The 27955-nt window shown below is 62.2% G+C and overlaps 1 protein-coding gene across 4 annotated transcripts; it reads left to right on the top strand.

Annotated features, from left to right (window-relative positions):
• Positions 1-67: 67 nt before the first annotated feature.
• TP73 (tumor protein p73) lies at positions 68-26658 on the top strand. 4 transcript variants are annotated; one of them, XM_086764477.1, is made up of 14 exons: positions 68-152; positions 2270-2365; positions 3177-3300; positions 8868-9113; positions 20307-20493; positions 20574-20689; positions 21081-21190; positions 21584-21726; positions 22179-22267; positions 22517-22641; positions 22818-22972; positions 23065-23197; positions 23960-24053; positions 25701-26658. In XM_086764477.1, exons 1-14 carry the CDS (start codon positions 142-144, stop codon positions 26019-26021), a joined length of 1950 nt encoding a protein of 649 aa, XP_086620603.1. In that variant the 5' UTR covers positions 68-141; the 3' UTR covers positions 26022-26658. The 4 variants fall into 4 exon arrangements, with proteins under 4 accessions (XP_086620603.1, XP_086620604.1, XP_086620605.1 ...); XM_086764478.1 differs by lacking the exons at positions 68-152; positions 2270-2365; positions 3177-3300 and adding an exon at positions 5623-5661; XM_086764479.1 differs by lacking the exons at positions 68-152; positions 2270-2365; positions 3177-3300; positions 23960-24053 and adding an exon at positions 5623-5661 and having other exon boundaries at positions 22517-22640; positions 22947-22972; positions 23084-23197.
• Positions 26659-27955: the final 1297 nt, after the last annotated feature.

The raw sequence follows: 27955 nt of genomic DNA, 5'->3' as shown, positions 1-27955 counted from the left end.
AACGAGAGCAGCCACGTGGTTAGAGCTGGTGTCACCCATCATGACCACACAGCCGGGGCGGCGCGGAGGTGCTTTCTCCGCCGAAGGGAAAGGCCCGGCTCCTTCCTGAAGCTGCCGCAGCCCTCGGCCAGGGAAAGCAGCATGGAAGCAGGGTAAGGCCACCAGCAGTCACCTGCCTCGGCTCTCGGCTTTTCCTTTTCCCAAAGCTGCCGCGTAGGTCCTTCCGCTTCGCTGCGTGTCACACGTGGGATGAGGAGGGATGGGAGGACAGCAGGCTCTCACTGCTAGCTATCCCATGATGGGACCCGCGGGGAACGAGCCCTCCTCCACTGTGGCAAACCCTCCTGGAAGAGCGTCAGCGGATGCTGTGTGTCACGGATGAGTCGCAGAACTCAGCAGAACGCCGCCCGCGGGGGACACCGCCCTGCTTTCGGTTTAACTCCCGGCCCCCGCAGCCGCCCGGTCCCCAGCTGACTCAGGGGGCCCGGGCGACCCCGAGCATCACTCAGTTAGAAAGCGGCTGCCCTCGCGCTCGGCGGCTCCAGCCCCAAAGCAGGAAGTTCTCAGGCTTTCACTATTAGACGTCGGTACGAGTCGAAACGAGATGCTAAGGCTGGCGTGGGTAAAATGGGGAGCCAGGAGGTGCCCGGGGCATGTCTGTGTCAGCCGGGGCAGGGAAGCGGCCCCGCTGCTTCGGGGGAGCGGGCAAGGGAGGAGGAGGATGATGGCATGGCGGGGCCGCCAGCAGAGGAAGGCAGCGTGGGGCTCAAGATGGCTCCGCCAAATCTGCCGCTCCCGCTGCCGGGGTGGGAGAGGTGCCGGGCACAAAGGGAGCTTCCTTCGGCTTGGAAGAGCCCAAGAAGCGTTGTCCAGGGGCGGGAGGAGCGGAGTGGATGGAGGATGACTCCGGTTACGTCTACGCGTTAGGGTTTGGAAGGCTTTGGCTGGACAACGGGCTTTCCCGCAGCTTCCCGCGCGCGGTCCTGGCTGAATGGCGCGCTTTCTCCCACCAACACTTCCGCGCCTGCAAGGCAGAGGCGGCATTCCTGCCCTGGGGGGCACAATATTCCACTCAATGTGCTTGCAAGCTGCTTAGGAGTGGGAAGGTCATTTTAATGTCTGAAGAGGTAAGATTTAGGATATCTGCATCATGGCTCCGCCGTAAACCTGCGCTGTGTGTCGGGGTGTCGTAGCTGTCTGTGTGCCTTTCTGGATTTGTGGGCATCTGCAACCAGAGCTTCCTGAGAAAAGTATATTTACCTGCTGGCAAACGATGTTCCTGGGATAAAAACTTCCCCATGCCTGATATGGATAAACCAGGATCAGGGCTGAAGGGCTGTGTCAAAACAGATTTCTTCTGGAGCTGTGGAAGTGGCAGCTGGGGATGCCTGAGCTCCTGCCAGCGCTCCGAGCTCCGCGGTCCCGCTTTCCGGCATGCCTGCTCGGAGCCGGTGGCAGCCGAGGGTATTTCATATACCAGCCTACGGGGTACAGCCCGTGGCCTGAATCTGTGGCATTGCCACGATCCAGAGACAGGAGTGTCTCTCCCGTGTTCCCCAGATCCGTGGAGAGGGATTTCCCCACCCCAGAGCAGAGCGGAGACTGCACCACGCAGGCCGGACCAGGGCTGCAGCAAGGGTGCCCTTGGCTTTCATTCGTGCTGTGAGATTTTTTTTTTTTTTTTGGCCACCCAGCTTGGGGTTTCAGTTTGATTCAGAGAGCCGATACTCGAGAGTTTGGTGTTGCTGTGTCTAACCGGAGAGCCTCGGCGCTGTGCTGAATGACGCTGGCCCAAAGCGATGGCTGAGGACCGTTGTGGGAAGCCTCCCCAGGGCTGGAAGCTGTTCCCCGTGCTGAAGCACGCTGTAGACATCCAAAATGGGAGAAGTGGGCTGACATCCCAACACCCTGCCACTTTGGCCCTTCCCAAAACACCCACGTATCCGTAAGAACACTGGCCCACGACGTCATCGCCAGAAATGCCGCCCCTCTGGGAAAGCCCGGCAGTTTTATTCCGTTCTCCATAGTCCTGGTCCGCAGTGCCCGTGTTTCCAGCCGCGGTGCGGCAGGCTCCGGGGCAGGCTGAGCCGGGGCTGCTCCTCGCCCGCGGGGCTGCGGGGTGCCATCCGCCCAGGCTGGGCCCTTCGGGGTGCCGGTCCCCACTGTGCTGCTGGGAGCCAGGTGGGAAGCTCCTGCCCTTCGCCGGCCGCTTCGCTGACCTGGGACAACACTCCGGCAACGCTAACCCTGCTGTTCCCCTTTGTCCTAGGGTGGTTTATCCTCTGCCGGACTCCCCCTCCGGGAAGATGTCCCAGTCATCTCCAGCTGACGAAGGCACGACGTTTGAGCACCTCTGGAGCACGCTGTAAGTGGGGGTTGATCATTTGCCCCGAGGTGGAAGCGGCCCTTTGCTCTATAATCTACGTTAGCACATCGTTACTGTGGCCGGAACGCTCCAGTTTTCAAATATTCCCCTTCCACTTTCAGAATTTTGCTCCCAGACTCCCATCTCTCCTCTCAGACCATTTCTCTTGCCAAACCCCTTTGCCCTGGTGAACGCCCACACACGCGGCCGATGCTCCTGACCCGCGGCCCTTGGAGCCGGCGTGGGTACCTGACACCCTCGGTCTCGTGCGTAGGTGCTCCAGGGCCGCATGGAGGAGGTGTCAGGGCCAGAGCAAAGGTCTCCTTTCGGCTGGGACCCTCCCCTGGGGTGTGGTGGGGGACACAGGGACCAAGCCTGGGAGGATGCGCTCTTACTCATCGCTCTCCACTCACGAGACCGTGAGGCTTGGTGGCTGCCCAATTAAAATAGCTGTTACCCCAAATTAAACATCCTCCAGTCACATCAAGGCTTTTGCAAGTCTTGGAGCCTCACACTCTAGTCAAGCAAGGAAGACTGTGCTTCATTTCATCCTCCTCCTTCCTCGCTATCCTCTCACCTAAAGACGTCCCGAGGTGACGGGTACGCTGGAGCAGCCGGGTGGATGGAGGACGTCCCGTCTCTGCTTGCTTTACCCACCGGGCAGCAGTTCGCCTGTGAAAATAAAAGCAGAGGATGGAGGGAGAAGTTGAGAAAGGGACGAGGTTGAAGGGAATCACGAGTTGCTGGGTGGTGGCGGTGCAGGCTGCGCTGGAGAGCTGGGAGGCTAACGGTGCCGTCACTTTGTGCGCAGGGAACCGGACAGCACCTACTTCGACCTCCCTCCGTCCAACCACACCGGCAGCAATGAGGTCTCCAACCGCACGGAGGTCACCATGGACGTCTTCCAGATGAGAAGCATGAGTGACTCGGTCATGGTGAGCGCGCTGGGGCTGCAGGAACGGGAGCGGCGTCAAACACAAGCCTGTTCTCCCCGCAGCGGGTTAAGGGCTGGGGGGCAGGATTTGGGATGCAGGTTCATAAACCGAACACGACTGCTGCGGGTGCGGCGCCGCTGCCGTGGGGGCAGGGTCTGACAACCCGTAATGGGTGACCGCACTGCGGGTCTGCGCCCGGACGGTACAGCGTGCCGTAAAATAGTGGTGACTTACAGACAGCATCGCTGCCTGCGGCAGGGGCTCTGCGCTGTGCCGGCGCTGCAGCCAGCTCCTCGGCAGGAGGGGAGCACAACCCGCTCCGGTACAGACGGAGTGCCCTCCCGGGAGCATCCCTGAAGCAGCGCCGGCCGTTGGTGGTTTTCTCCCTCCAGAAAGCCGCCGTTTCCCTCCTCGCCGGCTTGCATCCCCTCCCCCAGCCCCTTTTTCCCTCGCTTTTCGCTTGCTTTCCCTCCCTTCCCCGGCCTTTGTCTGCAGCGGGCAGGAGCTTGGCAGAGGGCTGGGGCGGGGCGGCGGCGCTAATTGGGGAGCTGCCCCTCACTGAGCGTGCCCTCGCCTTCCTTCTCCTTCCCGCTGTCACCGAAGCCGAGCCCAGTGGGCACCGGAGCAGCCTGGGGTGCTGCCGGGGCCCGCTGAGCCCTGGCCGTGCCGCGCACGGGCAGGGCAGAGCCGGCTCCTGGCCCGCGCTGGGGATAATGAGCCAGTAGTAAATATTTACATTGGCCCCATCGCGCAACCGGGCGCTGCGCTGCCGAGCTCCCAGTGAGCCGCGGCCAGCTCTCGCCGGCTGGCGTCACCGGAACGCATGGCGGCCTGACATGCGTTACGATAAACGCACAGATAGCGTGATGCTGCCGGCCTGAAGGAAAGGTGACACACGGGAGTCGCGGCGGAGGGGGCCGCTCGACCCGCGCTGTGATGCCTGCTGCTCACGGTGCTCGGCAGAGCGGCACGGATGCGCGGGAAGCAGCGGGTGCTGCGGCGCCCAGCGCCGGTGCTGATGCTCGGTGGCTGCGAGCAGGCCACCCAAACGCCCTGCGACCTGCCCTCCAGTCAGGTGCGACGCTCCTTCTTGGCATTGCATGGGCGCCGCATTGCTCCTAAAAACCTGTTTCGGGAAATTTCACTGTAATTAAAGATGTGAACAACCCCTCAGTCCCCCCTTTTTGCTCCGAGACAATGCAGTGCTTTAGGCTTTACGCACGACGCTGCCACTGAGCTGCTTGTGTGTGGGTCTCCATGTGCACGGCAGTGTGGGGAGGCGGGCGACGCACGCTAGTCCCACCTTTCAAAATAGACCAGGCCGCTCTGAACTGCTCGTCTGCCTCAGCGTGCAGCCTGCCATGGCGGGGGCTGGCTGTAGGAAACACTGCTCCCCCGTTGGCCTCCAGTTGGAAGGAAATCTGCCTGGTCACTCCAGATATCAATCCATCCGTCTGTCCATCCTGATATGTGTCCATCTAGAGAGCTGTCTAGCCATCTATCCCTAGCTGTCCATAGCTATCTGTCTAGATATCCATCTATCCGTATCTATCTATATCTATTCATCTAGATATTCATCTATCCCTACCTATCCCTATCCATCCAGCTAGATATCCATCTATCCCTACCTATCCCTATCCATCCAGCTAGGTATCCATCTAGATATCCATCTATCCCTATCTATCCATCTAGATATCCATCTATCCATATCTATCCCTACTTATCCCTATCTATCCATACCCATCCATCTAGATACCCAGCTATCCCTATCTCTCCCTGTCTATCCACCTAGACAGGGATAACTCCGTATCTCTCGGACACGGAGCTGTCTCAGAGTCACTGCACCGTCTGGGCGACGCAAGGGCAGCTGCCTCGCTAAGGGTGCCGGCCAGACGCGTTTCCAGCCCAGCGCGTCCGCAGGCAGCTCTCTGGAGCAGAGCCTGGCCGGGTTTGGTGATGGAGCCGGACCCCCGCTCTCCCTGCAGCGGGGATGGTTGGTATCGCCCAGTCCATCACTGGGCAAGCTGGGGCCTGCCCTGTGCTTTAATGAACAGTCATGAGGGACAGAAGGGGTGGGCCCCGTTTTGTTGTTGGATGCAGCGAGTTGACAGAACTAAGGGAGATGAAAAAAGCAAAAAAGCCGGCACACGGCGGCACTCGGGTGGCCAGCGCAGCATCCCTGGCGCTGCCCGCCCCGGCCCTGCTCCCGCTCTCCCTCCTTCCACCTGCCTTCCCACCCCGGCCGTCCCCGCCGCCGCCCCGACCCCATGACTCCGGTGGCAGGACGCTTCCCAGCGCTCCGTGAATCCCGAGACGCCTAAAATGCTGTACATCAGCGACCCGATGCAGCATTACCCCACGGTAGGTGCTCCTCGTTATCAGTGGGCTTTGCCTTGCCGCTTTAATCCGAAACCATCCCGCGCCGCCGAGGCGGGAGCTGGGCGCGTGCTCCGGCTCTGCCTGCTGCCTGGGACATGCCGAGGGTTTTCCACCGGGAACCTCCCCGCGGCACGCGCCTGCGGCCCCGGGCAGGCTTTCCTTCCCGGGCTGAAAGGCTCTGGGAGGGAAGAGCAGATGAAGCGGTACCCGCGCTTGCAGGCGATGCGTTTCCAGCCTTGTCCTGAGGTTGCTTCCTCAGTCCTGTGTCTGCTCTCCGGCACTGGGAAAAGGAGGATGCAGGCGTGGACCAGCTGGAGATAGAAAGGTGCAGGGCTGTGCTTCTCCACCAGAAATTACTTTGTTCCTCTTTTTTGCCTCGCGTGGGTCGGTACGAAGCGTGTACGTGCCGCAGTGCTGTCACTCAGGAGGTCGTGGCTGCAGTCCCGTGAATATTTGTGTGTGTGGGCGAACACACGTGTGTCGTGTGTGTGTTTACAGACACGGGCACACAAGCACTGTGCTGGGTTTGTTGACACACGCACACAAACACTCTGGCTTTTCGTTTGTCTTTTAACAGAACATTTCCAAAATTTAGTCAATTTTAAAAACCAGTCGGTCATTTTCCCCCGCGCCTGACCGCGGGTGTCCCTGCCGGCGCGTTCCCGAAGCCCCGCTACCCGGGGCGCTGCCGCTTGCTTTGTGCTGGCCGGGCATCCCAGCTCGGGGTCTCTGGGTCTCCCGTCTCCGTCGTGTGCGAAGAGGTCGCCGGTTTCCCGAGGGAAGGCTCTCTCCCGTGCGGAGGTCGGGATGCTCTCCGCAGCGGGTCGGTCCCAATTTACCCACCCATTAAGCCTTACAGCCGCAGGCTTCGGGTGCGCGCGGTCCAGCTCTAAGCACGGCAAACTCACAAAATCACGCGGGGATGACTTTTGCGGAGTCTTTTTCCAAGGGTCGCCGCACCCCTCGCCCGCCCTGCAGCTCCCGAGCCCGTGGCTGCTGGGCATCGCCGGGAGGCGAAAGGCTTCCCGGTTATTTCCCGTGCCAGCAGACGAGCGACGGCGGGAGCACGTGTGCCGTGCTCTGCTGGGCGGCGTGGACGGAGCCTGCTTTTCCCGGGTGCGCGAGGGGAGCACTGGATGTCACCCGGTTTGCTCGTCAAGCGCGGAGCGCTTACTCCCCATTCATTCCCAAAAAAGGCGCGTGGCCGGGCGCGGGGGCTCGTGCGGCCTGTTCCGCTGTCCCGGGAGAAGAAAACGGCTCAGCCGTGATGCTCGTGGGTTGTTCGGGCTGCGGATCAGCCCTGATGAGCTCCGTGCCTTTCCCCTTGCTGCTCTCCTCCGTCCCGGGTTTGCTTTTCACGGGTGACTCGTGCCGCACACCTCCCAGCCGCCCGCCGCCGCGGCCGCCCCGGCCCCGCAGTCCCAGTCCCTGTGGGTGCCCGGCTGGGCGGCGAGGGCTTTCCGCGGGCCATTTCCACGCCTGTTTTGCTGAAGTTTCTTGTGACTTCTTCTCCAGGTGAAGCCTGGGACTGTGGAGAGCTTGGATGGGGCGGCTCGTCGTCGGCAGGGCTGTTTGTGGGGCGGTGAGAGGGAACAGAGGGGTTTGCGCACGTGTTTTAGGGGAGAAAATGGCTGTATGCGTGAAAGCGAGCCAGGTCTTGTTCAGCATTCCTCCAGTTAGTCACAGGCTCCAACGGCCTTGCGAGAGATGCAGGCAACAGGAGAACTTTCCTGGAGAAGGGTGATTGCCTCTAAACCATTCTGCAGCGGAGACGTTTGGGTGAGGTTGGGATCCCAAGTTAAAACACGTCTCTGATTCCTGCGCCGTGAGCCTCGCAGCCCTTCGGAGGGGCAGGCAGAGCCCGAGCCCGCCGGGCTGCGGGACGGCGACGACGCCTTCCAGTGGCCCCTGCTTTCCCGGAGCTGCCGGGGGCCGGAGGGAGGGTCCCCGCGGCGGGAGGGAGCTGGGGGATGGAGCGGGGTGAAGGGGGGACTCGGGGTCACAAGCGGCAAAGCAACGGCCGCTCCACGCGGGCACCGGTGGGACGCAGGCAGCCGCCCGCCTCTGGGGCTGCCAGGGTGCTGCTGCCTTGCAACGCCCTCGAGCAATTTGGGAGTTGCAGATTTCTGGGGAACAAAAACATCCCACTTGCTTTAAGAAACAGTTGCGTTTGGGATTTTATTTTTTTTTAGCATTTATTTATTTCTCCACTATAGAAAAATGATTTTTTTTGGTCTGATTCCCAGGTTAAGGCTGCTTTAGCCATGTGGGTTCTGGGAACGTAGCATCGCTTAGGCTATGCCTGCAGATAAAAGAGCTGCCGGCTCTTACTGGAAGTATCTGACAGTAAAAGGAATAAGAAAAATAAAATTGGAAAAAGTCAGGATTTGGTCCAGCACGTCTGGAATAAGAGCCAGTAGGTGCACAGATGGGGACGTTTGCTCTGTGGCCTTACTGCAGCGCGCTGCACCGCAGCTCCGCGCTTTGGAGGTTTGAGGTTTCCCCCAAATTAGAGCTGCATCAGCGAAAGCCACGGAAAGCAAACATCCCGGCTAGGAGACGAATAGCGCAAACCGCCATTCAGAGCTGGCTCTTCCCAGAGGAGCACTTCCCGACGCGCCGGGCACGTGTACCTTCGCGACAAGCGCGTGCGGGCGGGGGATGTCCGGGGAGCGATGCCGTCGCAGCGGGAGTGCTGCCGTCCTGAGAGGGTCGGCGGTGGCCTCGCGCCCCCCCCGCGTGCCGGGGCGGCTTCCCCAAACCTCGGCACTTCGGCCGCTGGAAAGGCCACCGCTGAGCGGAGCCCCATCATGGGGCTGTGGCTCCCGGGGCATCTCCCGCACCCCAGCGAGCCCCGGGAAGCCCCTGCCCGCGGGGAGCAGAAGAGCGGCTTTGCGCAGCCAGGTGCACTGGAGATGCAGGGCTCCCGGCACCTGGCTGCCTCCCGCGAGGACGGGGCGGGTGGAAGGGGATGGTTCTGGCGTGTCGGGTCTGTCCCTTACACAAGTGGCGACCTCTTCATCAACCCGGGCCACCCAAATGAGCGCTTTTGGCTGGCTTCCCCGCACGCTGGCCCTTTAAGGAGGCTGTAACAGGACACCTGGATGGCTGAGGTTTCCATGTCTCTAAACTGGCTGGTGTTTTCTTTTTTTTTTTTTTTTCCCTCCTCCCCTTTTCCCTTCCTCCAGTCCCAGTTCAATTTGCTGAACAACAGCATGGATCAGAGCATCGGCAGCAGAGCAGCCTCCACCAGCCCCTACAGCTCCGAGCACGCCTCCAATGTCCCAACGCATTCGCCCTACTCGCAGCCCAGCTCTACCTTCGACGCCATGTCCCCCGCTCCCGTCATCCCCTCCAACACCGACTACCCCGGTCCCCACCACTTCGAGGTGACCTTCCAGCAATCCAGCACCGCCAAGTCGGCCACCTGGACAGTAAGTTGCATGCCTTCTTGCCTTCGCTACAGAGGCGCTCGCCGCTGCCGATGGTGTTTTCTCGGCTGGCCGCGAGCACCTGGAGCGTCGCGGTGATGCTTTGCAGAGGGCACGCTGGCGCGGGGCAGCCGCAGGACGCAGCCGCCACCCGACGGCGACTTCACCCACGCAAGTGGCCCTGGAAAGCAAAGCACGCAGGAAATGTCAGCGCTTGCTTTTCAGGGATTTTTCTCCGAAAGGGCTGTGAAGCACAGCGGTTCGAATGCAACTTCTCTGGTAGCAATTCCCTAAACCGCGGGAAATGTCCCCGAAAACGGCAAAGCCAGAGCCGTGTCCTGGGGAAGCACCTGCCTTGCTCTCGTGGTGCTGCCCTACGCGTCTGCCAGCGACCGCTGTCAGAGGCGAGCTGGACATCTGCTCACGTCTACTGGGGCCATTCTCTGTAAACTCCTGCTTGTCATTTCCAACGCTGTTCCTTCTCGTACCCGAGGAGTAACCTAATCTCTAGAAGTCCCGGCAAAATAGCGGAGCAGGTTTTTCAGTCGCAGAGGCATCGCTGCATGGCATCGTGCCGCCTGTGGTGCGGGCGCCGCAGCCCGGTCCTCGGGAGCGGAGATGCAGGTTCGGTCCACAGCCGGTCCGGCCCTGTGCCGGCAGCCTGGCAGAGGAGCCCTCTGCGGATCAGGGACCCAGGAGCGATGGCTGCTTTGCTTTTTGTGGCAAAAGGTCCTAAATTCACACCCTGGCTCCTGGCTGAGGGTAGCACTGTCCCTGTTTTTAAGGAAAAAGGCACCTGTGGCCGGTGTCGGAGGCATTTCTGCGGCAGACGCCTCCCCGAGCGCCTGGGAGAGCCGCTCACCGGCACGCATGAGGCGGGCGGGTTTTCTCCCCTGGGAAATGTTGGCGGAGCAGAAAGGCTGGGACGAGAGCACTGACAGGACGCGGGAGCAGCGGGGTTTCCTCCGTGGCTGTGGTTTGACGTGAGCATCAAACGGGCAGGGCAGCGCTACATCAGCCCCAGGTGTGATAATGGCTTTTGTTTTTGGAAGCTGATGTGTTTAATTGCCAAGACAGTCCGTCCCGCAGCAGGCAGGCACGTCCTTTCACGCAGGCAGACCCCGGGCTGTGGCCGGGCGCTGCTGGCGTGGCGTGACGGGGCGCTCCGGGCGTCGCGGGGCGAGGGTGCAGGAGGGGATGGGCTACGGCAGCCAGGTCTGTGTCTCCTGCGAACACCAAGGGGCACGAAGGATGCATTTCATTAGGTTTTGGATAAACTGAAGGTCCTCAGGGTCGGACGTGACTCCAGCCCGATCCGTCCCTACCTGGGATAACTCACGCCAGTTACAAGCAGAGCTGGGCAGGACCTGCGCTGGGACAGGAGCCATCCCCGTGCCACTAAAGCATCCGAACGGAAAGCAAACTCACCCGGATGCAGGGTGCCTTGTCCCGGCGTGGAGGGCCGGGAAGCGTTGGACGCTCGCTGTCCCCAGCTGGCAGTGCCCAGGGATGGCCTTGGGATGGAGCGGCCGCGGGCAGGGCCGGGCTGGGTGCCGCAGGACGCTCGGACAGCGCGGCGGGCAGGGCGTGTTGACGCACGTCGAAGGACCTGCTGAAGATACGCTCCGTGCTCACGTTAATTAGCGGTGAGGAAATACCCTTCCCTCGTCGCAGCTGATGCACGCTGCGGCTGCAGGGAGTAAATCGGAAATGCCGCTGAGGTGTTTCTGGCCAGTTATCCCCAGAAGGGCAGACAGAGCTGGAAGAGCCCCCCCGTGGCAGCCCCATGCGGTGAGGGAGCCGGTGACAGCCCCCTTCCCTCTCCGGAGCCATCCCAGCTGGGATGCTGCCTGAGAGCTGCCCGCAGCTCCGGCCGGATCCCAGCCTGTCGCAGCATCGCCCCGTGCTGTGTCCTGCCGGGAGCCCTGCGAGCCAGGACAGGATCAGAAGCGGGTCGGCAGCGTCTTGCACCCTGGAGAGCGCGGGGGACGTTTCGTTCACGATGGTCACCAGCGCAGGACCGCCGAGGTGGGTGCAGGCCAGCCGGCTCGCCGACGTTTCCACGGGAAGAGCAGTGCCGCTGCGGTGACAGCCGGGTTCGTGCCGTGTCCCCTCGGCTGACGCCGTCACAGCCGCACGGCCGCATTCCGTGTGCTGGAAGACAGGGCTGCTGCCGTCCTCCCGCTCACCTCCAGCTCTGCGTCGCCGCTGCCGCGCCCGAACGCCTGTTCTGGTTAAACAGGGGAAGGAATTCGGCAAAAAAACCCCTGCGTTATATACTGCCAGTGAGTCAATATACAAACAGTGGTGCCTGCACAGAGCGTGACTCTCCACGCAGGCTGTGAGCGTGAGTGTAGCAGCGCACAAGACTAGGAGAGCTGTTTGGAAACGCCGGCCCTTGGGAAGGAGAGCTGAACGTGGGGCTGGGCACAGCGACACCCCACAGCTCGGTGATGGTCCAGCCAGAAAAAGCTGAAGGAACCGTCTCGGTGCGCTGAAGGACGTGTGGGATGACCCAGTGCTTTGAAAGAAGCAGCACTAAAAGACGCTCCCTGTTTCATCCGTGGCTGGGGAAACCTCACGGCTTTTCGATACTTTAAGACTAGCTGCACCAAATAGTTTACGCCAGGACCGCTGCTGAGTTTGCTGGGCAGTGTTTCGGAGCAGCACGGAGCCCCCCGCCCCGGAGGAAGGCTCTGCTGGGCCGGCAGCTCCGCAGGCGTCCCGCGATCCGGGGTGGGATCTTGGAGAACGCGGCCAAGGAGGGACTGACAGCTGGCGCACGGGCGATGCCAAACCAAATAGTTCAGTGCGAGTTGTCCTGTCAAACGATTTGGCATCGTTTTTCGGTACAATCGTAAGCTTTGGTTGGTGGAAGCGCGTAGCCCAACAGACGCCTGGTTTGGAAGGGTTTTGACTGAATCCCTCTGGCTGTGCCTCCGGGAGAGCTGGCGCTACCCATTCTCCCACGCTCAGGAGAGGAGGCTCCCGAGGAGCCCGGGGCAGGGGGAGCAGGGCGTCACCGAGTACAGTTCTGTCCGCGCTTCAGCCCCTCTGTTGGCAAAGCAGAGAAGGGCTGGGAGGGAGATCCAAAGGAGACGGCAGATTTGGAGCTGGATGCCTTGTAGGCACGAGAAACGTTCTGCACGAGAGGTCCCCGTGAGAAGAGCAAGGGTGGCTCGATCACGGTCTGCGCAGGAGATGGCTTCTGATAGCAGGCAGCCCTTTAATCGCATGGAAAAATGAGATTCCATGCTTGGAAGCTGGAGCCAGGCAAATTCAGACTAGAAACCAGGTGGAAGTGTTTTAACAGTGAGGATAATTAACCGTAGGAACAATTTACCAAGGAATGCGGTGGATTCTCCAACTCCGGCAGTATTCAAATGAAGAGGCTGCCTATTTCGGGAAAGATAAGCTGTGCTTCAGCAGGCACGGTGGGCTCCACGCGGAACGGGTGGCAGGGCTCTTAGGCCAGCAGCGTAGGGAATCCAACCAGAGCATCCTCATCTCTCCTCTCTAGCCTTAAAACGCTGAATTTCTAAATTTAGGAAATGGGCGAACGGAGAAGGGATGAAGACGTGGGACGTGGGTTGGGGGCTCACGTTACCAGAGCCGGGTCTGTCCTTGCAGAGGGACACCGGGTGACGTTGGACATCCTGACTCGCGGGCTGGGCTCCGAGCACCGCACCTCACCACAAACTCTGAACCGAAGCGGCCGCACGGGTCCGTGCTGCAGGAAGCCCCCCAAGCTGCTGCCGCCTCCCTTTTAATTTTTAACGGCCTTCTTATCAGCAGAGAGCAACGGCCAGATGCTGAAAATAAGGTTTTCCCCGTAGGTTCGTAGCCCCCCTCTGGCAGGCCGCGTCGACGGGGCTGGGAGGAGGACGGGGAGCCGCGGCGCTGCAAGACGGGGCATGCCGGCATCCCGCCTGTTTGTGGGGAGCTCTGAGGGCTCCCGCTTCCCCGGCGCTGCCCGTACACGCCGGAGCCGTCAGCCCATCTCGGCTGTTTTCTCACAGGCAGCCCCTCGCCACGCCGGCCAGCTGGTAACTGATAGATAATTAGGATTTGTCTCAAGTGGGGTTTGCGGCAGAGCGGTGCTCCCTCCTCTCTAAAGCGCTGCCGTGTGCGCCAGAGCCAGCCGAAGCGTTAATGGGGTCTTTGGCTTCCCGCAGCCCGGCTGCGAAGGGACGCGGGGGCTCGAGCCCTCGACGCGGGGCAGCTGCCCAGGCTCGCACGCAGCCCCCGTGCCGGGGGGCGGATGGACAAACCTCCGAGCTACGCAGGCGAGGGGGTCCGGGCCGCGTCCGGGGTGGTGCCTACGGCTCCAGGGAGCAAAGAGCCTGGGATGGAAAGGCCAGAGAGGGTGGGAGCCGAGGGCAGATGCTCCTGCTAGGATGGACACATCCCACAGTCACCCACAGCAAACCCCTCTGCGCCCCAGCGCTCGGCCAGTGGGACGCTGCCATGCCGAACTGGTCCCAGTTGCCCCATGGATGTTGGAGCTGGAGTGTGGGCACTGGGGGAGCCGGAGTGGTTTGCCTGGCGCTAGCAGAGCGAGGAGGGTGGCAATAACTGCTGTGGCAGGAGGCAGGTTCTCCCTCTCCAGTCGCTGTCTGAAGCTCGCTGGGGTGGAGGGGCGGTTGTAAAGAGGAGGGAAAAACCTCCAGGAGCATCTGTGGAAAATGAGCCCCCTCTTCAAACTCTCCCTGGCACCTCACCCTGTTTTTGGGAGGTACCCGTCCAACCGCAGCGGCCTGCAGATGAGCGAGGGACACGCGTGGCTCAGGACACCGAGTCACAAACATCTCTGTTTTCACCCGCGTAGCCGGGCAGAGGAGCGCGGATATTTTGGCGTGCCAGAAGCGGGAAAGCAACCTCAGCAGCAGCCGCTCCGAAGCCCGTCGCAGGCAGCCAGCCCACTGGAGGCTTTCCACCAACTCGCGAGGGCGTGGATGGGGCTCCGGGAGCGCCAGACACAATGGAATTAAGAGAAAAGGCAAAGGAATTCGGCGTGCGATGTTCCAACACGATCCCGCTATCAGCTCCACTATCTCGAACGCGCATGGTATGCGCGGGTCAAGGAACGACGTCCTGGCATTGCCGCTCCCGCGGGAAGCTGGAGCGGCTGCGGGAGAGCTGGGAGAGGAGGTGGGAGAGGATGGGCCGGGGAATCGCGGCTGCTCTGGTCACCTCCTCTGGTCCCCTCCTCTGCGCTTGGGTCCAAAACGTGCAGGGGCAATGGGGACCGCAGGGCCGGCTGGAGGAGCTGAGACAACGAAGAGGCTGCAGAGAGAAGCGGATCTCCGTGCTCCGGCCCGGCAGCGGCCATGGGCTGTGGCTTCAGCTGGGGGCAGAGGGTTTTACTGTGCGGGGCTGCGTCCCCGCCACGAGAGCGTTGCTGGGAGGATGCCCGGAGGAGCGGGGATGCAGATGCTGAGTGTGCCCCACTCCGGGCAGCGGCTGTGGGGAAGCATGCGAGGCGGCTCCCACCCACCGGGCACAGCCGCCGGGGTGCTGCGAGGGGTGGGGGTCTCCCCCGATAGCCTGGTCTCGTTGCTCTGGTTTTTGCATTTAGTTTCCAGCAGTGATTCCCAAGCCCGATGCTCAGCTGCTTCTCCTCTCTGCAGCTTGCTCCCCGTATCCAGTCTGGATAACGCAGCGTGAAATGACTGCATGGCTGGATTTCCAGCTTCCGTTCTGGATGAGAGGGAGCTCCGGTGCCGGCTGGGCAGAGGACCCGCGTATCCGGGCGCACGGGAGAAGTCAGGCTCTCTGGAAGAGATTAAAACCACCCCAAGGTGCCAGCGCCGGCGGGTCGGGCCGTGGCTCAGGAGGGCTGTGATCCCGGCTGGCGGTTATTTTAAGGATGTGCACACCGGTGAAGGCAGGGAGAGGACTCCTTTGGGGGTGCTTAATTAGCACTAATGGCATGATAATAAAGACAGAAGAACGCAGGCTGGAGCAGACACAGCCTCTCTGCGCCATGTCTGCTGCGGGGCAGCCCCGGCCCTGAGACGTCGGCGCCGGTCCAGCGCCCGTGGGAGCGGGGCTGGGGGACCTGCGGGTGATGGGGGTCCCTCGGCCGCCGAGGGCCGGGGCGAGCAGCGGGGCTGTGCCGGGCACCCTGAGACCCCTCCCTGTCCCGGGCACGGCTGGCGGTGCCCTGGCCGTCACCAGCGCGGTGCGGGGAGCACAGAGCCGGGGCAGGGGTTGGGGTGTCCCTCACGGTCGCGGCTCTGCTGCCCAGCCCACCCTGCACCCCGAGCACCGGCCAGCGCTCCCCTCCTGGGCATCAGCGATGCGCTGGACGTATCCAAGCCCGGCTCATAGTAAATGGCAGGAATTTCCAGCTCGGTGAGAATTATATAGGCCGGTGATTAAAAAATGGTTATTAAAAAAAATTAGAAAGAAAAAAATTAGCTCTGCAGTCGGCACGTCTTCCAGGATCTGTCGTAACAGATTCGTCCGAGCCGGTTAACGGTATTTGCGGTTTGCAAGATGCTACATGTCGGAGTAAGATGACAGACACATTATTATCACCTCTGCGCTGCGATCTGCCCGAACCTGTCCCAGGATGCAGCTCTGCAGCTGCTTGCCGGCGAGCGCGAGGAAATTAGCAGCCGGAGGCAGCACTTTTCTTCTCTCCCTCTTGCCAGGCTAGTGGCTTTACCGGGATCCATTGACTGCAGTCCCGGACACGTCTTGAGCAGAGCTAATGAGGAGAGTGGAATGTAGAGGAGGAGGAGGCCGGTAGGGAGGAGGGGGGAGGATTTGTGGAAAAAGTAATTGTGGAGCAAATCATTTCCTTCAAGAGAGAAAGGAGGACTTGGCTGCGGCCCTCCTGAAGCAGGCAAGTCTAGACGCTTCGGTGTCAACAGTTGACGATAAATAAGATTTTATCAGCTCCGAATCTGTTGGGACACATCCTCCTAGCGGTCCTGCTGCCCGGGGAGCGCGGGCGGGCGGCGGACGTCGCCGGCAGGTCTTTCCGCGCAGAAGATCCGGGTTGTTTTTCGTGCGAGGCCGTCGGCGTCCGTGGGGAAAGCCGCGTCGTCTCCATGCTCTGTGCTGCGGGTCTGAGCAGCGCGGTGGGCTCTCCCGGAGCGGGTCCCGGGTGTTTGCTCAGGGCGGGCAGCGGCGGATGCTGAGGCTGGATTTCAGCGCAGCTTCGCCGCTGCAGCCGTGTTGGTCACCGCGAATCGTTGTGGGACACTGGCTCACCTGGATCTCATGATGTTTCCTTGGATCCAGCACCAGTGGTACCGAGACAACCTCGGCAAAGCCCCACCGGGGCCAACTGCGCCACGGGGCTCCGTCGCACCGGTGGGCTTGCTTCCCGTTACGCCTGGCACCCGCGCAGCGTGGTCTCCGTCTCGCCCAAGAAGTAGCCGTGTTTCAAACGCAGAGGTGAAACGAGCCCCACCTAAAGACACTTCAGGGTGCTGAGTCCCTGGAAACAGAGGTTGACGCTGATGTTACTGCTCGTGTTTAAGTAATTTGGCTTTTCCAGTTATCCCTAGTGCGCTGCAGGACAGATCGCAGCAGCAGGGAAGGGACGGCCGTGCAGGCGGCGTCATGCTTTCACCCCAGCGGACGAGGGCTGACGCCGAGCGCTGCGTGGCCACAGAGAAAACCCAGGGCAGTTCTGCCAGTTGATGTAAGCTTTGGGTAGATTGCCCAGCGCTATCACTGCTGTTTATACCCAAGCAGCACCTGCAGGCCACACTGCCACGTGAACCCTGCAAACGTGCGGTAACAGGCGCTCTCCGACACTTCCTGTGACCAGGTGGCCTTCGTGATAACGTAGCTGGGGGGCAGACCGATGCTCCACGGGGTAGAGCCGGACCTGAACCTAGAGGCACCCAAGCTGTTCTGTAGGCGTCAAAGCAATCTTGGGGCCGAGGGCTGGACACGCTGGTGCGCCGGGATAGCGTTCAGGCGTCCCGAGATGTTGTCCCTGCACCGGGAGTGGCCGCGAGCTGGCGGCAGCGTGAGTGATGTGACCCAGCTGCCGTGTGTGGCCGGTTCCGAGGTTGCCTTGTCCCAACGCTGCGGAGCAGGAAGGATGCGGGTGAAGAGCCGGAGGCGGCAGAAACGTGGCCGTGGCAAAAGCGGGGTACAGAGCAGTGAGGCTGCACTAGCCGGCGTGATTGAACACCGGCATTTCGGTCCCCCCCGTTCCGCTTTGCAGCCGTCCTGTCTTGCGCTCGAGGAACGCGCGGTGCCTCTCCGCTCTCCGCAAGCCAGGTGCGCGCATCTCAGCTGCCAAGGACCAGCGAATCACACTGTGTGGCACAGGCCCGCGCGGAGATGTGCGCGGGGCACATTATTAGCAAATGCAGAAAACCACGTAGGAGCAGAGGCGCCTGCTCTGCTTGGCGTCTGAGCAGGACGTGCATTGCGCTGTCCCCTACGGAGAGCACACGCTGCCCAGGGCTCTCGGGGCTGGAAACGCCGCCGGGGATGTAGAGCCTCCTGGGACCCCAAAAACGCGGCGCTCGTTCGCCCGCCGGCCCTGAACGGGCTGGGTCTGCGGGAGCCGGCATGCTTCGCCCCGCCAGCGGCCGGAGAGGCGGCTGCGGGGAGGCGGGAGCGCGGCCGCGCGGGACGCAGCCCTGGCTCCGCGTGCCCGGAGCTACCAGCACGGAGTTCCTTACGGGAACGGTTTGTTGTTGCGGAGGGACCTTTGAAGGCAGTCCCGGAGCTGTCAGGACACGATAAGGTTATCAGCGGAGGCATGCCTGCGTGGAGCGGAGCCTTTCTCCCTGCGGGGCAATCGCTCTGCTATTTAACAGAGATTTATCCGTGTCATAACACGGTAGAACGAGAGAATTTGTTACCAAAGAGCTTGCCATAACGCACCTCTGCTCTTCCCGAGCAGTTCTGTTTCCCAGGCGTGTTGAGGGCTGCCCGGGAATGCCTACATGAAAGGCTCCTTTGACAGGAGTTGTCAGGATTTTAACACCTGGCAAGGAAGAGCCCCCTCCAAAAAACCCTTCTTTTGCCACGCTGGCTCCTCAGAACGAGCGCGTTGGACCCCCGCCGCGCTGCGGGCGAGCGGGTGACGCGGGCCGTGGCCGCGCAAGAGCCCCTCTTCCAGCCGCGCAGAGGGGGCAACGGCGTTCCCAGCGCCGCCCGTGCTCCCGGCTGGGGCCCCATCCCGGCTGGAGGCACGGGATCGCGCCCGGGAGGCAAACCTGGCTGCGGAGTCACGGTCACAGCCATCGGGTACCAGTGCAAGATTTGGGGATTCCAGCGAGAGGTGGTGTTTCGAAGCATCCTCTCTCTCTGGGCAGGTCCACGTGCCTCCGACACCGAGGACTGACTCCTGCTGCCGGATTCAGCTTCACACCCCGCCTCCCCATCGCACCCTCTAACGACCGCAGCATCTTCCCGCTCGCTCTGGCACGGAGCGGGCTCCGACCCCTGGGACGCGCCCCCCGCCAGCCTCCCTGGGAGCCGGTACCTGCTGCCGGCCGTCGCTCCAGCGCATCCCCACGGTGCCAGAGCCGCTGCGCTTCGCCCTGGCAGCGGCCTCTCCCCTTTATCTCCTCCCGGAACCTCCCTACGAGCACCACCTGCAAAGGGGTTAGCTCATTTCCCGGGGTGGCAGGAGCCCCGGCAGGCTGGGGGGCAGCCCCCTCGGGCCGGGAGGCTCAGCCCACGGGTGGCTCGGCTCCTACAGAAGGGGCGGTGGGATCGGGGAGTGCAGACCCCTCCTGCAAACCCAGCCGGCTCGGCTCGCAGCAGCGGCATGGGGAAGACGAGGGCCGAGCCACCCCTGCCGCCCTGCCAGCCCGGTGCCGCCGAGCCCCCCGCTTTCGGGCAGCCCTGGCTCCGAAACGCCGCGGCCATCGGCCGTCGGGAGAGCAGAGCGGGTGGCCGGCGGCAGGGCCGGGGGGGAGCCTCGCTACCCTCCGCACACCTGCGTGGGGATGGCCCGGGACAAGCTTTAACACCCTCGCAAACACGCCGCGCGGTGGTATTTTTTTGGCATCGGGAGCTGTGTTGTGGGGATGAGATAAAATACCTGGAGCGGGAACATGCCCCGCCATGCAGGGACTGGCTTCCCCGCGCGGCAGGGGTGGGCTCCGGTACAGCAAACACATTCTTTGTGGGATGGAAACCAGCGTGGCACTGGTGAGGTGGAAGGGAATGGCGCATCCCCGCACCTGGGAGCCAGGACGCGCGTTTACTGGAAGGGGAAGGACGGGCACTGCCTTCCCACCCCTCTCCTCGAAGCGGGGCGCAGCCTCCCCCTGCCCGGCGCGCTGCCGGCCCTGCTGCGGGCGATCGCCGGTGCTCGGGTGGGCCCGGGACCGGGGGGCTGTGGCGGGCAGGGGGCCGCGGGCAGGCACGCTGCTTCTGCGGGCTGCCGGTCCCTTCCCGACTTCGGTGGCCACCAAGAGCTGCCCTGGTGCTGAGCGGGTCCGCGGCCCTCGCGAGAGGAATTTCCCTCTCGCTCCTCACCGGCACCGCTTCTGTAGGCTGCGGTGCATCCGTGCCCTTGGTGCCCCCAGCCCTCGGCTCAGCCGGGAGCTGCCGGCGATGCTGGACTCAAGATAACGTTTCCGAAACAGGCTGGGTGATGATGGGCGAGGGTTTACGCTGGTTTTCAGCAGGATTTCCTCTAGGTCACAGCATGGTGGGTGCTCCCGCTGGGAAACCCTGGAATCTGGTTTACGTGGAAAGCGGATCCGATGTGGTGTGGGCAAATCTGGTCGTATTTAAATATTTCCAGGGGAAAACCAAATATTGAGCCTAGAGAACAAACAGTTACCGCAAGGACAGGCTGGATTTCCTCGGTCGCTGTCCCCAGCAAGGCACTGGGAATGTGCAGCAGCGGTTTGCGGCACTGTGATCCGTCACGGAGCTGCCGCAGAGCGCGGGCGCCGCTGGGGCCGTTCCCTCTGCCGACGCACGGAGCGGCTTTGCGCCGGGACGGTCCCTCCAGCGCGGCTGCCGTATGGTCGGTTCCGGACAGAGTCATTATTTTAATTCGCCGCTACGTTGCCGTGTTCGCGTTTCCCTCGGAGTGCGGAGAAGGCAGCGGGTGGGTGGGCGAGGGGAGCCGAGGGACCAGGAGTGCCTGTCGAAGCCGAGCATCGGCCCGAGCCCAGCGCAACGACGGGAGCGTCCGCTGTCCCACCCGGCCCAGTGACGTTCACCCGATGGGCGTCCCCTCTTTTCCAGTACTCCCCGCTGCTGAAGAAACTCTACTGTCAGATCGCAAAAACGTGTCCCATCCAGATCAAGGTGTCCACCCCGCCGCCCCCGGGCACCATCATCCGGGCCATGCCCGTCTACAAGAAGGCGGAGCACGTCACCGAGGTGGTGAAACGCTGCCCAAACCACGAGCTGGGCCGCGACTTCAACGACGGTGAGTGCCGCTCTCCGCGCTCGGTCCCCGCCCGCGCGGGACAAGCGCCTCGGCCTCTAATGCAGAGGTTTCCCTTGCAGGCCAGTCGGCCCCAGCCAGCCACCTCATCCGGGTGGAAGGTAACAACCTCTCCCAGTACGTGGACGACCCCGTGACGGGAAGGCAGAGCGTGATGGTGCCCTACGAGCCCCCGCAGGTACCCAGGGCGGGGGGCACGGCCAGCCCCTGCCTCCGGCCGGGCTTCTGCCTGCGCTGGGGGTGAACCCGCCGCTGACAGGGCTGCTTGGTGGGACACGGAGGGCAGGGGCGTCCCGCTTCCCCTGGCACAGCTCGGGCTGAGCCCTGCTTGCTCCCTGCGCCGGTGGCAGCTGCGCTCGAGCATCCGCAGCTCCCAGCCCTGGGAAGCATCCCGTTCCTGGGGAGCGGGGTGCAAAGGGAGACCCCCTCCAGCCCTGCTCTGGGGGACCCCAGGGCCCCCCCCAGTCCTTGTACCGTCCCCTCTTCCCAGCCGGGACCATCCCCACACCGCCCTTCCCTGGGGCTCCCTGTCGCGCCCCGCTCAGCGCCCGCTCTCCCCTCCCGGGCAGGTGGGGACCGAGTTCACCACCATCCTGTACAACTTCATGTGCAACAGCAGCTGCGTGGGAGGAATGAACAGGAGGCCCATCCTCATCATCATCACCCTGGAGACCAGAGAGTGAGTGGCTGCGGGAGGGCCGGGGGGGGGAAGGAGCACCCACAGGGGAAGGGGACGTGGCAGCCCCCCGCCGCCCCAGCCTGCGGCAGGGGAAAGGCACCGGCTGGGAAAAGGGCTGGCACAAAACCGGGACCCAGCCCAGTGTTGGCTTGTCCCCCGGCACCTGGAGCCTTCCTCCGCCCCAGGAGCCCCTCTTCCCCCAGGAGGCTGCTGCTGAGGGGCTCCTGGCGCCCAGCGCCGCGGGGGCTCGAACGCTTCCCCCGCCATCCGTCCGTGCGGAGGGGTGGGACGACGCTCAGCTGGCCTGGTTTCTGCGCTGGGCCGTGACGTGCCGGACCGAGCTGCGACGCGCTGCCCGAGCAGAGGTGGTCACCGGTTCCTGTCTCCTCCCAGCGGCCAGGTCCTGGGCAGGAGATCGTTCGAGGGACGGATCTGCGCCTGCCCCGGCAGAGACCGCAAGGCGGATGAAGACCATTACCGAGAGCAGCAAGCGCTGAACGAGAGTGCAGCTAAAAACGGCAACGCCAACAAACGCAGTGAGTGCGGCGCCGGGAGAGGGAGGGGGCTCGGGGCTCTGCTCCGCCGCGGGCCCAGGCTCCTGCACCCCTTGCTGCTCAAAGCCACGCCGTGCTCCCGCTCCGCTCCTTTCCCATCGCGCCCGACGTCACCGCGCTCCGGAAGCTCGGGCTCAAATCCACATTCGCATCCCAACGCTTTGACCTTTCTCCACGGAGTCTGAAGTCTCACGAATAGGACCCGCTCCCTTTTCCCTCGAGCGCAAAGCTCTGCGCGCAGGGCTTTCACGCCCAGCTAGATTTGTTCTCCATTATTATTACTAATTAAGGGACCTCATCAACGCCAGAACCCAGGCCAACAGCGAGCATCCTGCACGGCTTGAGCTTAAATCCATCCGGGAGCCCAGGTGCTCCCAGCGGCGTCCCACCCTCCGGAGCACAGCATCCTGACACTCTTCCTCTCTCCTTTCCAGCCTTCAAGCAGAGCCCTCAGGGCATCCCGGCGCTGGGGGCCGGCGTCAAGAAGCGGAGGCACGGGGAGGAGGAGATGTACTACGTGCCTGTAAGTGCTGGCGAGCCGCAGCGTCCCCTCTGCGAGAAAACGCCTCGGGGACGCGGTGCTGGGCAGGACGGGGCGGCGCGGTGTCCCGCACGGCTGAGCAGGAGCAAAAGCGTCTGTGACCGCGCGTGGCCAGGGGAGCCCCGCGGTGACGCCGCAGCTCGTGGGGCGGGGTGGCAAAAAGGGGCCGGGAGGAAGGTGGGCAGGTGGGATGGGAACAAAGCGGAGCCCTGGGCTCGTTCCCTCCTGCAGGTGCGAGGCCGGGAGAACTTCGAGATCCTGATGAAGATAAAGGAGAGCCTGGAGCTGGTGGAGCTGGTCCCGCAGCAGCTGGTTGACTCGTACCGGCAGCAGCAGCAGCAGCTCCTGCAGCGGCAGTGAGTACCCGGGGCTGGTCGGCCGGCTCACGGCACGTCTGCCGGGCACCTCGTGCCTAGCGAGGGCCGACAAAGCGGCTTTTCCGTGCCGCAGCGGGCGGCAAGGTCCGACGGGCCGGAGGGGAGCTCCGTCCCGCCCGCAGCGGACCGACCGCCCGCTTGGTTTCCCCGAGCAGGAGTCAGCTGCAGACGCCTTCCTCCTACGGCCCCGTCCTTTCGCCCGTGAACAAAGCTCACGGCGGAGGAATCAACAAGCTGCCTTCCGTCAACCAGCTGGTGGGGCAGCCGACGCAGCACGGCTCCGGCCCCGCGCCCGGCCTGGGGCCCGTGGGTAAGGTCCTCGCCTCGCGGGCGCGGGGGGCCGCGGCGGTTGGGGCGATGTCTAACGGGTCCCTTTGTTGCGTTGACGCGGCCGCCGCCTAGGACCCGGCATGCTGAACAGTCACCCCATGCAACCCAACGGAGAAATGAACGGGGGCCACTCCTCCCAGTCCATGGTCTCCGGCTCGCACTGCACCCCCCCGCCGCCCTACAACCCCGACCCCAGCCTCGTCAGGTAGGGAGGGCGTCCGACGCCCCGTCTGTCTCGTCCGCTGCCGTTTCTTGCTGTTGTCCCTCACGCTAACCTTCAGATCTGTCTGGCAACTGGTCCACTGGCCGCTGGTCCCAACTGAGAAATCGCTGCTCGCGAAGTCGCACAGACCGTCCTCAGCTCAGAAACCACAGCCCAGCTCCTGCCAGTTAGGAACCTCTCCCGCCCTCACGTACCCCTGGCTGGGTAACTCGTCCCCGCCCAGTGAAACGCCAAATGCGTCCCGCCGAGAGCCTTTCCCGCACGTCAAACCAGCACACAGATGTGTGGACTTGCCCTCTCCCTGCCGTACCGGCAGCCTCTGGAAATGGCTCCGCGTGGTTATTGCCGTGGGGAACGCGCTGACAGGTCTGCGGGCACTCTTTAACATTTCAGCCTTTAAAAGACCGCAGACGTCAAATTATTCCGAGTAAGTTACTGAGCTGAAACCTCCGACGATCAGGAGAAAAAAAAAAAAAAAAAAAATCCGTAGTTTTAGGAGTGAATGTAACCCCACGCTTCGCTGTGACATTAGCGGCCGCAGCGGCCCCACAGACAAAAAGCCCCCGGAGCAGCGGGAGCCCCCCGTGCCGCGGGGGTGCGGGAACGTGGCGGGGCCGGAGGCGGCGGCCCCCTCGCCGTCCCAGGGACCCCAAACACGGTTTGCTGCTGGAGCGGTGGTCGCGAGCGCAGCTTTTGTTCGTGAGAAGTTAATATGCCGCTTTATTTTCCAAATTTTTTCTGCAGTTTTTTAACAGGATTGGGGTGTCCAAACTGCATCGACTATTTCACCTCACAAGGGTTACAGAATATTTACCACCTGCAGAACCTATCCATAGAGGTAAATGCTTTGGGGAGATCTGTTCTTACCACTTGTGTCTATCAGCTGTCCATCTGAAAAACCAGGACAAAAGCAGCTTACAGGAGAGGGAAAACCGCGCCGGCCTGGCACACGGGATGTACGCTCCCCAGGATTTATCCCTTCCATTTAGTTATTCCGTTCTGCTCCTTCGGATTTAGCAGTAGCTCGGTCATTGGTAGCAGCTGCAGTGGTCTCAGCTGGTTCTTCAGGCTGTCAGGAACACAGGAGCTGAGAGATCCCCAGGTCAGACCCCAGGCAGATTTTCCACCTAACGCAGAAAAAAAAAGGCTGAGGTGCTCAGCAAAACAACCCCCTGCCCAGCGAGCCAGCGGGAACCCCTCAATCCGGTCCGATCTCACATCTTCCCTGCTGATTTTTGGGGAGGCTGAAGAAAGGGAGCCCAGGCCGGGGCGTTTGTGTTGAGGGATCCCCGGAGTGAAACAGCCCCGCTCAGGCGGAAGCTGGCAGGGGGGACGGCGGAGGGGACGCCGGGAGTCCCTGAGCCCGCACGGAGCATCGCTGCTCTGCCGCTGCCGGTCTCCGTTAAAGCCCAGGCTCTCGGTGACGATATCGAGGGCGGCACCAAGGCGGGGGCTTCCCCAGCTCCTCAGGGTAAGGAGAAGAAGGGGAGAAAAGAAAAAAAAAAAGAAAAAAAAAAAAAAAACAAAAAGAAAAAGAAAAAAAACCCTTAAACCTTTGAGCCCTAGCAAGCCCTGCAAATCCCAGCGCTGGTGTTTTGGCTGAGAGCGAGCCCCTGCCCCGTCCCGCTTTGCCCCGGGCGGGCTGCAGTAGCTGCGTCTACCCACGGGCAGGCTCTGGCAGTGCAGCCGCTGCCGCCGCGATGATTTGTCGTTGGTAGCCGGGGCCAGTTGCATGACCTGAGCCTGGTTTTGGGCCAGTTTCTGAACTAACTCTGTGCCCGCCCCTAAGCTGTCACAGGGAACGGTTGGTGTGGCCAAAACCTGTACCAGATCGCCGAGCTGTGTGTCCGAGTCGGCATTTGTAATTACTAATTGCTTACTCGCTGTCTTCTCCGGTTAACACTCCCGTGAGTCTCTGTGTTTGGCTTGAACGTGGATCTCCGGCAGCTCTCTGCTACGGCGGTGTTTGTTCTGGCGCAGGCCCCCCGCTCCTGAGGTTATCGACCTCGTTTGGCTTTACAACCGCAGCCCGCAGTGTCGGCAGAGCCAGCCACGGCCCGCGGCGGAGCGTTAGCGCACGACACCGGCCCCGGGGGCGAGCGCTGCTCCAGCCTCCTGGTCCAGGACCAGAGGAGAAGGCAGCCTGGCTGGCGGCTCCTGGCCCGCATGAACGCCCCGAGGACGCTTCACACGCTGCTCTGCGACCTGCGTCCCATTTCACATCAGTTTGATGTGAACCCCCCCTCCAAAAACCCAAAAATCACTTCTAACCTGCAAAGCTGCGTTTGAATAACTGGTCAACTGGCCGTTGGTTACACGGGAGAAATTTGGGGGGTGCACCCGCGGCCTTGGTGCCGAGACCCAGGGGAGGTCCAGCCCCGCCACAGCCGGGCGCTCGTGCCCCCCTGAGCTCGGGGGTCCAGGGCCGCTCCCGCCGGTGCCATCAGTCTCTACCGGCTGTGCCTCAGCGGTGTTGTTCTTCCAGGATCTCGGAGCACTGAAGATCCCGGAGCAGTACAGGATGATCATCTGGAGAGGTCTGCAGGAGCTCAAGCAGAGCCACGACTACGGGGCCCAGCAGCTCATCCGCTCCAGCAGCAACGCCTCCACCATCTCCATCGGCAGCTCGGGCGAGCTGCAGCGGCAGCGCGTGATGGAGGCCGTGCACTTCCGCGTGCGCCACACCATCACCATCCCCAACCGCGGCGGGGCCGACGAGTGGGCAGACTTTGGGTTCGACCTCCCGGACTGCAAATCTCGCAAACAGTCCATAAAGGAAGAATTCACGGAGGGGGAGATCAACTGAGGGGCTCCAGACGGCAGCGGCAAGCGACCGGGGGCGAAATGAAAACCCCTGTGAAAAATATTGTCAGCCTTGAGCGCCTGGAGAAGTGTGATTGTGTTGTCTGGAGGGGAACTGCAAGCCGTGTGAGAAAGCACGGCCCCAGCCGCACGGGAGGCGCCTGCCCCGGCGAGGAAACCGCGGTGGCTTCGGCGGAGGGGAAGAGGAGCGCAGCCGAGCCTGCGCAGCAAAGCCAGCGCGGATTTTCTGCCTGCCCGCGGCAGGGGAGGCACCGGCTGGTGCTTTGCGCGGTTTGTGTTTGAACCGAGGGTCCCCGCGTCCCGCAGACACGGCGCGAAGCGGGCACGGTTTTCTCTTGGCGAGACCAGCCTTCGTCGCTGCTAACCCACCACCATTCTGTGTTCTCCGTGGTGCCCAAACCCAACAGCTCATCGCCGTGAGGACTCGGCGCGGACCTGGTCCGTTTTCTGTAGCTGCCTGCCAGTGACTGCTGCACAGCCCACCGCCTGCTCTCCTGAGGGACTGCCAAAAGTACCCGCTTCCTCCGGTCCTTCGTAGAAAAGAACCCATGTGCCAGTTCCCGCTGTGCTCACGTACTTAAATATTTGTGTATATAAACAGGAGCAAATGTACATACGGTGTACTCATTGTGCTGTAAGGAGAAAAAAGATTTATTTTCATGTAAGCTATAAAAATTGATACTTACTCCTGAGACACTAGAGTGCCAAGTAAATTAATTTCGTGTTCTAGCATGTAAACATGCAGAAAATCCTGTCTCCAGCCTTATCTATTCAAAATTCCATTTCTTTCCTCCTCTGAATACTTCTCAAGCAAATGCAGAGGAGGGGGCGAAGCAGAGAACTCTCCTGGGAAGTCGGAGGTCTGGATAATCCCTCCCTGCTCCACACGGAGTTCTGCCGACAGGTTAGACCTGGCAGATTACACAGAGGTGTAAATTTGATCCTGCTTTGGAGCCAGGGGATGGATTAGGTGGCCACATGAGAGCTTTCCAGTTTTGTTCTCTGTTTCTGGTCGGTTTTTCCAGGCGTAATTTGTCTGTTGATTCAGGCTGGAAAAAAACCTCAGCAGAAAGCAAGGACACAGGCACGTTCCCTCCCTTCCTCCCCTGCCAGCGACTGCACATTTTGCGAGGTGACATCCGAAAGGCGACATCCCACAGCCGGTCTCCGAACGGCACAGCACGGGGGCTGCCGCTGCATGGAGGGAGGGAGGGAGGGAGGGTAAGGAGCTGGTTATCTGCCCCTTCAACCTTCAGCAACTCGAGATTTTGGGCAGCCTGAGGGAATCGGTGCAGGAACAACGCTGCCCAGCGCCCTTCCCCTCCCGCATGGTCTCCTCGCGTTGCCCGTGCACTGGAGACCTCCAGAAGGCAGACCTCCACCCCTTTCCCATCTCCCCCAGGCCGGGGCAGGAGCCAGGAGCCCCTTCACAAAGCCCTGGACCTCTACCCACTAGCACAAAAGCAGAGCTCAAGTCCCACCTGCGCCACTCAGGGCTCGCCTCAGACGCGCCTTCTCCTCCTCGCAGGCCAGTGGCTGTCCCCGCTCGAAGGGACGATGATGGGGAAATTGAGCGTGAGCTCTGCACACGCGGTGATGGCAGCCCCGGGTCCCAGGTCCTCCCTCCGTGGCCCTCACCTCCGTGTCCAGCAGCAGCTCCCAGCCCCAGGCGCGCAGGAGGCGGCTGCCTCTCCGTCCAGCGCTGGGCTGGGCTCTGCTCTCCTGCCCAGGGCGAGCGCACCATCCCGAGGCCATCGCGCCCCTCTGCACTGCACCGATGAGGAACCCGAGCCCTCAGCACTGCTGAAATGTGAACCTGCGTCCCAAGATAACAGCTAATCCAAGCACTCTAAAGGTTTTGAGACAATCGTCCACGGTTTCAATGTTCGCTGAGGCTTCTTCCGGCAGCATTAACTG

Source organism: Chlamydotis macqueenii, chromosome 21 (assembly GCF_036417535.1).
Source record: "Chlamydotis macqueenii isolate bChlMac1 chromosome 21, bChlMac1.mat, whole genome shotgun sequence".
Lineage (NCBI taxonomy): Eukaryota > Metazoa > Chordata > Aves > Otidiformes > Otididae > Chlamydotis > Chlamydotis macqueenii.
Note: the sequence above shows the minus strand (reverse complement) of the source record. Positions and strands in the feature narration are given on the sequence as shown.

Bases quoted from the DNA above. Each gene is read 5' to 3' on its own strand.
- TP73 (XM_086764477.1), top strand. The intron at 21,727-22,178 runs GTGAGTGCGGCG...TCTCCTTTCCAG, and splicing joins CGGCAACGCCAACAAACGCA to CCTTCAAGCAGAGCCCTCAG. The intron at 23,198-23,959 runs GTAGGGAGGGCG...TTTTTTCTGCAG, and splicing joins CCCGACCCCAGCCTCGTCAG to TTTTTTAACAGGATTGGGGT.